Raw genomic sequence first — 11,646 nt, 5'->3', positions numbered from 1 at the left:
AATGCAAGAACTTTTAATGCAAGTCATGTATTTCAACATATTGAATAAATGATCCACAACATGAAAGTGTTCATGTGTGTAATACGTTCAAAATGTGTAGCTAGGTTAAACATTTTATAGAAATGTGCTATTTATTCTATTCTTATGGAACCACAGATTTAATGTTGCATATTATATATTGTTTGATGTATTAGACTATTAGCCAAGAAACCTCTAACTCATGCTTGGGTTAAACCTCTAACTCATGCTTGGGTTAAACCTCTAACTCATGCTTGGGTTAAACCTCTAACTCATGCTTGGGTTAAACCTCTAACTCATGCTTGGGTTAAACCTCTAACTCATGCTTGGGTTAAACCTCTAACTCATGCTTGGGTTAAACCTCTAACTCATGCTTGGGTTAAACCTCTAACTCATGCTTGGGTTAAACCTCTAACTCATGCTTGGGTTAAACCTCTAACTCATGCTTGGGTTAAACCTCTAACTCATGCTTGGGTTAAACCTCTAACTCATGCTTGGGTTAAACCTCTAACTCATGCTTGGGTTAAACCTCTAACTCATGCTTGGGTTAAACCTCTAACTCATGCTTGGGTTAAACCTCTAACTCATGCTTGGGTTAAACCTCTAACTCATGCTTGGGTTAAACCTCTAACTCATGCTTGGGTTAAACCTCTAACTCATGCTTGGGTTAAACCTCTAACTCATGCTTGGGTTAAACCTCTAACTCATGCTTGGGTTAACCCTCTAACTCATGCTTGTTAAACCTCTAACTCATGCTTGGGTTAAACCTCTAACTCATGATTGGGTTAAACCTCTAACTCATGCTTGGTTAAACCTCTAACTCATGCTTGGGTTAAACCTCTAACTCATGCTTGGGTTAAACCTCTAACTCATGCTTGGGTTAAACCTCTAACTCATGCTTGGGTTAAACCTCTAACTCATGCTTGGGTTAAACCTCTAACTCATGCTTGGGTTAAACCTCTAACTCATGCTTGGGTTAAACCTCTAACTCATGCTTGGGTTAAACCTCTAACTCATGCTTGGGTTAAACCTCTAACTCATGCTTGGTTAAACCTCTAACTCATGCTTGGGTTAAACCTCTAACTCATGCTTGGGTTAAACCTCTAACTCATGCTTGGGTTAAACCTCTAACTCATGCTTGGGTTAAACCTCTAACTCATGCTTGGGTTAAACCTCTAACTCATGCTTGGGTTAAACCTCTAACTCATGCTTGGGTTAAACCTCTAACTCATGATTGGGTTAAACCTCTAACTCATGCTTGGGTTAAACCTCTAACTCATGCTTGGGTTAACCCTCTAACTCATGCTTGGGTTAAACCTCTAACTCATGCTTGGTTAAACCTCTAACTCATGATTGGGTTAAACCTCTAACTCATGCTTGGTTAAACCTCTAACTCATGCTTGGGTTAAACCTCTAACTCATGCTTGGGTTAAACCTCTAACTCATGCTTGGGTTAAACCTCTAACTCATGCTTGGGTTAAACCTCGAACTCATGATTGGGTTAAACCTCTAACTCATGCTTGGTTAAACCTCTAACTCATGCTTGGGTTAAACCTCTAACTCATGCTTGGGTTAAACTCTAACTCATGCTTGAAACCTCTAACTCATGCTTGGGTTAAACCTCTAACTCATGCTTGGGTTAAACCTCTAACTCATGCTTGGGTTAAACCTCTAACTCATGCTTGGGTTAAACCTCTAACTCATGCTTGGGTTAAACCTCTAACTCATGCTTGGGTTAAACCTCTAACTCATGCTTGGGTTAAACCTCTAACTCATGCTTGGGTTAAACCTCTAACTCATGCTTGGGTTAAACCTCTAACTCATGCTTGGGTTAAACCTCTAACTCATGCTTGGGTTAAACCTCTAACTCATGCTTGGGTTAAACCTCTAACTCATGCTTGGGTTAAACCTCTAACTCATGCTTGGGTTAACCCTCTAACTCATGCTTGGGTTAAACCTCTAACTCATGCTTGGGTTAAACCTCTAACTCATGCTTGGGTTAAACCTCTAACTCATGCTTGGGTTAAACAACTCATGCTTGGGTTAAACCTCTAACTCATGCTTGGGTTAAACCTCTAACTCATGCTTGGGTTAAACCTCTAACTCATGCTTGGGTTAAACCTCTAACTCATGCTTGGGTTAAACCTCTAACTCATGATTGGGTTAAACCTCTAACTCATGATTGGGTTAAACCTCTAACTCATGCTTGGGTTAAACCTCTAACTCATGATTGGGTTAAACCTCTAACTCATGCTTACTCTAACTCATGCTTGGGTTAAACCTCTAACTCATGCTTGGGTTAAACCTCTAACTCATGCTTGGGTTAAACCTCTAACTCATGCTTGGGTTAAACCTCTAACTCATGCTTGGGTTAAACCTCTAACTCATGCTTGGGTTAAACCTCTAACTCATGATTGGGTTAATGTACATGTTTTGAGGGCAGTTCCTTTCACCACAAAACTCTCGAAACATCAGACATGTCCCCCCCATCTAAACTCCCCCTCTTCCGGATTTCTATTGGTTAGTCAGCCTGAAAGCCCATCCTGGTTCGATGGCGTTATCGAATCAAAAGGCTCATATCATATGAAGCCTTGTGGTCCCACGGCCCTGCGATCACTCGCGAAGGCTGTCGGGACATTTAGTTCAGAAGCTATGCGATAAAATAAACACCAACGTGGCCAAAAACTACAATACACCGAATTCCCTAGTTGTGTGTGCGTCGTACTCTCCCATTTGACCGGTAAAGATATACCAGTGAAGAGGGATTTGACAAACAGACTGTCACTATGAGCAAGGACAAGATTACCATGGTAAGAATGACTGCAGATATTGCAACCTAGTGTGTAGTTGCTTATTTAGTTATCTATTTATGAAAGGGATCTGACGTTCAGGCGTGATATCGCCTTGTGTCGTGATTGGCTAGTTTATTATCTGGAGACTAGGCGCTGTCTACTGTAGCTAGGTAACGTTAGCTAGCTAGTTGTATTCTAGCCAAGGTAACTTGCTATTTTTACTAATGTTAGTGGGTCATCTCTATTATTAGACTTTGTTTATCTGGGTCTTTCGAGATCGTGAACACAGACTGTTAGCTCTAGTTTCACCTCAAATTCGTCACATTACTGCAGAGAACATACTGTCGAAGCTACTGCTGACAGCACCTCTGGGATGTTGCTAGCGGTCATTTACTGTAGTTGTGCAGTTTGCTGTAAAGATGTTCATCCTGTCTGCTTGTGTGTGCAATGAGCTTACAGTTTTAGTTAGCTACATTGGTATAGCCAACTAACTTAGTACTGGTAGTTAGTTGTTGACACTGAACTATGTTTCTTTGGGTGGGATAAGCACAACCCAGACCTTTATTTACATGTGATGCTTTGGAAACTAATGCTGTTGTTTTCTATCTCCCTCCTGCTTTTCCCTCACAATCTGAAATGTCTTCTGCTCTCAGGGTGACAGTAGTTGCAGCAACGGGACCCACCACTCGGTGGCGGTGCAGTCAGACCCACAGCTGTTTGAGGCCCAGTTTGAGGAGCTGGTGACCGAGCTCACAGAGCAGGACTTCACAGACTCTGTCCTCGCTGACGCTCTCATCAGACTCCGAGAGGTAGGGTGTGTAGGGGTTGTGAGACCACCATAGGAAGTTAAAATATATATATATATTTATTTATCCTTCAGATCGATGAGAAGTGTCTAGGGGTAGTTGCTAGGGTTTGATTTGAGAAATTGAGATGTGCAAAGATGCCATACAACTCATCTCTATTTCTCTGTCTCTCTTTCTCTTAGGTGTTGCATTACAACACTCCTGGAGGAAAAAGAAACAGAGGTCTGTCTGTGATTGGCTCTTTGAGGGAGCTTGTTCCTCCCACTGAGCTGACCCAGGATGCTGTGCGACGGGCCCTGCTGGTTGGCTGGTGCATTGAGCTGGTGAGACACACGCACTCAGTTATTGCCTCAATTAGCACTTTGCTGAGGTACCACAGTGAAGTGACTGACGCTGACTTTTTATTTCTCTCTCTCAGCTCCAGGCGTTCTTCCTGGTAGCTGATGACATCATGGATGCTTCAGTGACTCGGAGAGGTCAGCCCTGCTGGTACAAGAGGGTGAGACTGACTGTTATCGCTCTCACAAGAAATATAGTCTAATCTGAAAGCATTGTTATGGTCAGCCAACTGGTTTACCCAAAACTAACTGTACGCTAACATCAACTTCCATACTGCATCACCTGTCAACAACACCATTTGTCCCTGTTAACGTAGTAGGCTTCAAAGGGTTTGCTCAGTCAGTAACATAGCTGTTGTTTCTCAGGAGAGAGTGGGTCTGGATGCCATCAATGATTCCTTCCTCCTGGAGGGATCCATCTACAGACTACTGCGCAGACACTGCAGGGCACAGCCCTACTACGTACACCTATTGGAGCTCTTCACTGAGGTACACAAACACACACACATACTTACACAGCTGACTCTTGTGCTGTAGCTGAATTGTTTCTCTGTCCCTGTGTTTCAGACGTCCTTCCAGACCGAGCTGGGCCAGGCACTGGACCTGATGACTGCTCCTCCTGGTCAAGTAGACCTCAACCGCTTCACCATGGAGAGGTTTGTAAGGGGGAGAGGGGTGGGATATAGCGATGGAGGGTATATGGAGATTCAAGATACAGGTGATGGGGGGTGTTGAGTGTATTGTTGGGGTTTGGAAGGGTATAATCTTTACTCCTTCTACCTCCCTGTGTGTCAGATATAAGGCCATAGTAAAGTACAAGACTACCTTCTACTCCTTCTACCTCCCTGTGTGTCAGATATAAGGCCATAGTAAAGTACAAGACTACCTTCTACTCCTTCTACCTCCCTGTGTGTCAGATATAAGGCCATAGTAAAGTACAAGACTACCTTCTACTCCTTCTACCTCCCTGTGTGTCAGATATAAGGCCATAGTAAAGTACAAGACTGCCTTCTACTCCTTCTACCTCCCTGTGGCAGCAGCCATGTACATGGTGAGTGTTTAGTGTTGTAATGTCTGGTCAGTCTCATTATACAAGGTGCAGAAACTGTAACTTATACAAATGGTGTATCTCTTTGTGAATAATTCCCAGGCGGGCATCGACAGTGAAGAGGAACACAACAACGCCAAACATATCTTACTGGAGATGGGAGAGTTCTTCCAGATACAGGTGAGACCACTGTAATTCTATAAGACTGACTCTCTCTCTCTCACACACGGACAATGTCATAACAGCATTGTTTTACAGGTGAGGTGTGTGTGTGTGTGTGTGTGTGTGTGTGTGTGTGTGTGTGTGTGTGTGTGTGTGATAACAGCATTGTTTTACAGGTGAGACCAGTGTGTGTGTCATACCAGCATTGTTTTACAATGTTTCTCTGTTGCCAGGATGACTACCTGGATTGCTATGGCGACCCGGCGGTGACAGGGAAGATTGGAACAGACATCCAGGACAACAAATGCGGCTGGCTGGTGGTGACTGCTCTAGGGGTCATGACCCCAGTACAAAGGGCAGAGCTGGAGGTGAGGGGTCAACCATGAACAGTCACAGTTGACCATTGAACTGTAAACACACCTAAGCCATGATGGATGGATGATTGAGGGAATGAATGCATTTACATAGCTCAATATAGTAAACTGCTCTGACTAGAATATCTCTGAGAAATAATTCACTTTTATTGTCCTCTTCCAGTCATGTTATGGTCGGCATGACAGTGTGGAGAAGGTGAAAGCACTGTACAACACCCTACAGATGCCCACCCTGTACCACCAATACGAAGACGACAGCTATCAGCGCTTACAGAAACTCATCGCGCGTCACGCCCAAAACCTTCCACGCGCAGTTTTCCTCAACTTCGCCAAGAAAATCTACAAGAGAAACAAGTGAAGACTATGATGAGAAGACTGTTTTTATTTAGTGTGTGTGTTGCACTGTAGCTGGGACTGAGGAGGGCTAGTTGGTGTGGCTGCTTCCATTTCGGTCCCTTGCCCCGTGGGGTTAAGGGCTAGGGCAGGGCTCTCCAACCCTGGTCCTGGAGAGCTACCATCCTGTAGGTTTTCGCTCCAACCCTAATCTAACACACCTGCTTGTAATAAGAGTGGAAACCTACAGGAGGGTAGCTCTCCAGGAACAGGGTTGGGGAGCCCTGGGTTAGGTTAAGGGTCTAGGGACCTAAATAGAACAGGGCTTTAGTTTGGACTGCGAGTGAACCTGGTTGAGGCCAGTCAGTCTTAAACCTGGTCTTCACGGACCCCTGTGTGTGCCTATTTTTGTTGTCCATAATATGATTTTCAATTATGTACAGAATAACTGATTACTCAAACTGGGAATACCATGTCATCAAAAAGTATGTCTGTCTCTGTATCAATCTCTTTATTTATTGATGATGACGTGAGTATGACATGTCACTGTTAGCAGCTGTCTGCCATAGAATCCTGTGGGTTTGATGATGATTATGATGATGGCAGGGAGTGACATTGGTTGATGATCACATCAATCAGGATGACAACCTGGGGCCCTGTTTAGCAGAGGGCTCTGGTCTCTACCGGCAGAGTGAATGGACTAGAGCAGGAAGCTGCCTGAAAGGAACAATCCTGCTGTCTCTCACACCATGTTCTGCTGTCTCTCACACCATGTTCTGCTGTCTCTCACACCATGTTCTGCTGTCTCTCACACCATGTTCTGTCTTTGTATTTTGTTTTCTCTATCTCCCTCTGTGTATAATCATCTCTTTCTAATTACTACTGTACATACCTGCTGTTGACAATATGGCATCTTATTGCTTTTAATAAAGAAATGTGACCAACATGGGTTTAGTATTCAGACCTTTTGTGGAAAACAATATAGTACAGCGAGCAGTAACATTGTGTATGGCTTTCCATCATGATTCATAACGACAATGAGTCTATTTTTCACGGTTCCTGTGTTTAATAAGGAAACAGTGTAGCCCTGTCTTCCTCGATCAGTGTGACTAAAGTACTATACAGCATGTGCTTTTACCATATTACCTTCCATTTCCACTGAGAATGAAAGAGAATAATAAAGATGGAGGGAGTGTGATGGCGGATAGGATGAATGATTCCAATACTAGAGATCAAAGAGAATACGGTAGAAGATTTCGTAGTGATTGTCTTTTTCTTGGAGGGAGGAAGCAAGGCTGAGAGGGATGGAAGGAGCTGACAGATGAATAGAGAGGGAGGTTGATTGGTGAGGCAGAAGAGGGGTGTGGTCCCGGCGGATGACGAAAGATAAGGTGGTCGCGAGAGGAGAGAGCTCTGGCTTTAACCATTGGAGAGGCTGTTCGTTTGGTCGGACGGGGTTACGCGCTCGCATCCGTTTACAGAGAACGGGATCCAGCATCTCCATCTTCTCCTCAACGAAGCTGATGGTGAGTCAAATATCTCACAATCATATGATTATAGGTGTTGTTGATCAAATGCTCTCTATTTACCGAGATCCAGGCTATACGTTTTGCTATGCTTTCAACACCTGCCCACATCCCCAGATCCAGATAACCAATGTCAATAACCGTTTTCTTGATTTATAGCCTACGGTTGTTTACTAGAATGACAGATGTAATCATGTTGTAGTTAATTTAATAAACATTGCAATACATTTTGTCATAGTAGCGGGGGGGTGGCTGTGTCAGGACGATGCGGCTTGAGGTACCCCCTCTCTCCCCCCTCCTCCTTTCCACGGTCTCCATCCGCCACTTCAGGTCGATAAATCCGATGGTAAATACCGAAAATCCAGCAGATGATGTGCTCTGCGGTTACGGGACGTTATTCTAACGGTTCTGAACAGGGCGACGTGTCCCAGGCCCGATCTAAGCGCTGTTCAGGTTCTGATTTATATGGGCCTACCTTCTCCCCGTTTGATGTGAAGGGCACGGTGCTGCTGTGGAGGAATATGTGTTCAGCCTTGGCAGTGGATGAGTTTTAAAAGACAGCCTGTACATTAGTCATTGCGTAACTGAGGATTTTCTTCTCTAAATAATTTGATCTTGTTTACTAAAGATGTTTGTACTAGGCTATATTTTGGGGCAGCAGGTTGGTGAGCATTGGGCCACTAACAGAAAGGTTGCTAGATCGACAAGGTAAAAATCTGTCGTTCTGCCCCTGAGCAAGGCAGTTAACCCACTGTTCCTAGGCCGTCATTGTAAGAATTTGTTCAACATTTATTTTAATGCAAATAAGCTTAGAATTGAGATTGATTTATCATGATTCAATTTACTTGGCCTATATATTTGTCAGAGAGAGAATGATAGTTACAGTAATCATTTCTCACTCCATCAAGCTGAATCTCAGAGTAGACTGGGATGCTGAAGGACAACAGTCCTTCATTAGTACCCAACTGTTTTCATGGAGATCTCTCTATCACTGACATTGCATTTAGGTGTGTGTGTGTGTGTGCGTGTGTGTGTGTGTGTGTGTGTGTGTGTGTGTGTGTGTGTGTGTGTGTGTGTGTGTGTGTGTGTGTGTGTGTGTGTGTGTGTGTGTGTGTGTGTGCGTGCGCGTGTCTGTCTCTGTCTGTTTATATATAGAGAGGGAGAGAGGATAGAAGTGAGGAGAGATGGATTTAATTTTCATGTAACTGGTCCCAGCACTGAGGAGGCAATTATACAGCAGAAAAGGCCCAATAGTTATATGGAACAAACCAGGGGATATAACTTGTAAGATTTGTTATGAACAAGAACAAGCTGGTCCCTTGTACAGTTAGAGGAGCACAGACTCCTCTCATCTCTATTATCTGCTGTGCCTCTATTGACTGCATGTCTCTTTTGATGTTGCAGGATCTTTGGAGTGAAGCCAAGATGTGACCGTCACGTTTTGGATCTCTCCGTCCTTTAGATAGAAAACAGAACCCCTGTTTCTATAGAAACAGAAATAATTGACAATTAGAAAACTATTATTCCTAAAATGCACTCCTCTAGCCGAACCTTCGCTCCGCCCTTGAGGCCTCGTCGCATCGACACGAGCAGGCGGACCACCACCGCAGCGGAACCAAAGCCACACGGCCCTGTTTCCCAGAGGGAAGACAAAAACATGAACACCATTTCCTCTTCCTCTCCTCGGCGCGCCACCAAAGCGATCCCTGAGTCTTCCAGGACCAGGGTGGGGGTCCAGCCTCGTGCCCCCTTGGGTCAGTCCAGATTGGGCTTACAGAGAAACACAGCTCCCCTCTCTACGACCAAATCCAAACCCAAACCTAAAAGTGTCCGTGCAGCAGCAGCTGTGTCGAAACGCGCCCCTTTTCCTCCTCCTATTCCTCTTCTTCCTCATCTGGACCCCAACTGTAATGAACCCAGCCTGCCTTGTCTGTGCTGCGACGGCCATTCCCCCCAGGACAATAACAGTCTGTTCAACCACAACCACAACAACAACAATACCATCTCCATCAGACAGCAGCTGAAGCTTCAGCCCCCTCCACCACCTCCCCTGCTCCCCCAGAGACAGGAGGGGACAGGGGGCAAGACCAAGACACAGGCCAGCCCCTCTCAGCCCCAGCCTCAGGTCCTGGCCCCAGCCTGCCCCCCTAATGCCCTGGAACTGGAGAAAGGAAAAATAGATGAGGAGAATGCAGATGTTAACAAGAACACAGATGTGGTCATAGACAACAAGAAAGAAACGGAGGAAGAGATGGATAACAAGAAAGAAACAGAGGAGGAAGAGGAAAACAGTGTTGATGTTGAAGTTGATGATGAGGAGGAGGGAGATGATGATGATGATGACGACACGTTGGTCCCATCGTGCTGCGACTGCCCTCCCTCTCTCCTGGATCTCTCCCTGACCTCCTCCACCTCCTCATCTTCCACTTCAATCAGCTCCTGCTCCGATCTAGAGTCAGACTGTGCCGATCTCTCCACCTCTCTCTCGTCCTCTGGCCAGAAGTGGAACGCTGATCTGTCAATCTCTCAGGACCACACTCACATTCATGTTCCTGAACGCTACCCAGCCTCCCGTTCACCCCCTGTCCTGCTCCTCAACCCCAAACCCCTCTCTGTCTCTCGTTGCCCTCCCCCCCCACCACACGCCTGCTCCCCAGACGAGGGCTACCCCTCCGCCCCCGCCTCCCCCTCCTCCTCTGACTACCTGGGGGTCAAAGGTCAGACAGGCTTAGGGTCAGAGGTTGCCAAAATAGGCCTCCTGGACTTCCTGGAGTCAGTGGGAGACTTTGGAAAGATGGAGCGCTTTAGCCAGGTGATTCAGGTGGCTCGCTGGGACCTGGAGGGGGATCCTCAAGGGGATTTACTGAGGGATCGACTGGATCACCTGGACCGACTGGAGAGTGTCAACAGGCAGGTGAAGCTGGCCCACATCACCAGGCTCCATGAGAAGGGACTGGATCTAGGCGATCTGGGCAAGGAGGATCTCTCTGATGTTCTGGATGAGATGGGGAACGTGGATATGTCTTGGAAGATGTATAAGGGCCGGGGAGGGTCTTTAGGAGATTCCCAGGAGTTCTCTGATGCTGGAGTGGACCTGACAGCACCTTCAGACTGTGACGAGCCCCTGGTCTCACAATCAGAGACCTCTTCGCCCATAGAGCTCCCACCGAGACCCCCCAAACCCCCTGCCCGCTATGCCAGCGTGAACTCTGAACTCCACACCTACATCAACATCAGCCGTGACATCACCCCCTCCGTCTCTGTCTGCACCTCTCCATCCTCATCCCCCACTTTCTACACCTTCAGGTGTGAGAAGGCCCTTCCTCCTTCCCCACGCTCCGTCCCCCCTCCTCTTCTCTGTCAGCCCATCCCTTACTTTACTCTCTACAAATCTTCCCCTCTCCCATTCTCCCTCCCCTCCTCCACTCCCCCCATCCCTCCCCCTCGGAGGAAGCACCTAGCCCGTAAGGAGGCTCAGCGTCTCGCCACGCTCCAAGCAGGATGCGGGAAGACCCCCCTGTCCCTCTCCCCTCCCACCTCTCGCCCCCCTCCTCTCCCCCCTGCCCCCACCATTTCCATCTCCAACTCCACCACCCCCCCTGCCATCCCTCCCCCGCCCTCTCTCCCCCCTCCTCCCTCTTTCCATGCGTTGGATGATGAGATCCGTAAGCTACTGGTGCTAGCAGGACTGACCCAGGCTGAGCTCCTCAAACTCAGCCCAGAGCTGGGGGTTTGTGTGGGGGGGACTGGAGGAGGAGGGAGAGGGGGAGACCCACCACACCTCCAGGCCTGGACAGACACAAGATAGAGGGATGAGGAGAAAAGAGGAGAAGGCTAAGGAGCAGTATGATATAGATGGGTTGGCTGTGGATGGATGGAGAAATGGAGGAGAGAGGTCAGAGGTGGAGAGGGATAGAGAGACTGCTATATTTGGAGGAGTAAAGGAGGATGAGGGAGAGAAAGAGGTGAGCAGAGATGTGTTTAGAACCACGTCTTTCACTGACATGGCGAGAAGGAGGAAGAGAAACAGCGGGTTTGGGGCTAACGTTAGCCTAGCATCTGACTCCTACTACAGCACTGGCAATACCAACACCTCTAACAATGTTAACCGAGACTTTCAAATATTCCCCTGTGCTCTCGGAAACCCCTCCCCCGCCTCCCCGCGTCCCTTACCCCCTGTCCCCCTACCCTGCCCCCCTCAAAGTTTGCACCCTATTCGCCAACTCTTTACGCCCTGAGCGATTTGATT

The 11,646-nt window shown here is 46.8% G+C and overlaps 3 protein-coding genes across 11 annotated transcripts in view; all 3 read left to right on the top strand.

The window, feature by feature from the left end:
• Positions 1–2,660: 2,660 nt before the first annotated feature.
• LOC127927335 (farnesyl pyrophosphate synthase-like) lies at positions 2,661–6,817 on the top strand. 2 transcript variants are annotated; one of them, XM_052513564.1, is made up of 10 exons: positions 2,661–2,828; positions 3,464–3,619; positions 3,799–3,939; positions 4,035–4,115; positions 4,321–4,443; positions 4,522–4,610; positions 4,933–5,005; positions 5,105–5,182; positions 5,398–5,532; positions 5,702–6,817. In XM_052513564.1, the coding sequence occupies exons 1-10, from the start codon at positions 2,805–2,807 to the stop codon at positions 5,894–5,896; spliced, it is 1,095 nt and encodes a 364-aa protein (XP_052369524.1). In that variant the 5' UTR covers positions 2,661–2,804; the 3' UTR covers positions 5,897–6,817. The 2 variants fall into 2 exon arrangements, with proteins under 2 accessions (XP_052369524.1, XP_052369525.1); XM_052513565.1 differs by lacking the exon at positions 2,661–2,828 and adding an exon at positions 2,867–3,014.
• A 451-nt stretch (positions 6,818–7,268) lies between these two features.
• LOC127927333 (uncharacterized) lies at positions 7,269–11,500 on the top strand. The gene is made up of 2 exons (XM_052513562.1): positions 7,269–7,397; positions 8,802–11,500. The coding sequence occupies exon 2, from the start codon at positions 8,929–8,931 to the stop codon at positions 11,203–11,205; it is 2,277 nt and encodes a 758-aa protein (XP_052369522.1). The 5' UTR covers positions 7,269–7,397; positions 8,802–8,928; the 3' UTR covers positions 11,206–11,500.
• Positions 11,501–11,598: 98 nt separating this feature from the next.
• Positions 11,599–11,646, top strand: part of LOC118379683 (AP-4 complex accessory subunit RUSC1-like) — a 45,623-nt gene continuing 45,575 nt past the window's right edge. For all 8 annotated transcript variants that reach the window (XR_008127085.1, XR_008127084.1, XR_008127086.1 and 5 more), the window contains exon 1: positions 11,599–11,646. This exon is cut by the window's right edge and continues 573 nt beyond it. The gene's annotated coding sequence lies outside the window, so the exon portion shown is untranslated.

The sequence above is a fragment of the Oncorhynchus keta genome, unplaced genomic scaffold (genome assembly GCF_023373465.1).
Source record: "Oncorhynchus keta strain PuntledgeMale-10-30-2019 unplaced genomic scaffold, Oket_V2 Un_scaffold_1315_pilon_pilon, whole genome shotgun sequence".
Lineage (NCBI taxonomy): Eukaryota > Metazoa > Chordata > Actinopteri > Salmoniformes > Salmonidae > Oncorhynchus > Oncorhynchus keta.
The sequence above is the reverse complement of the archived record's forward strand: the minus strand, read 5'-3'. Positions and strand labels throughout refer to the sequence as shown.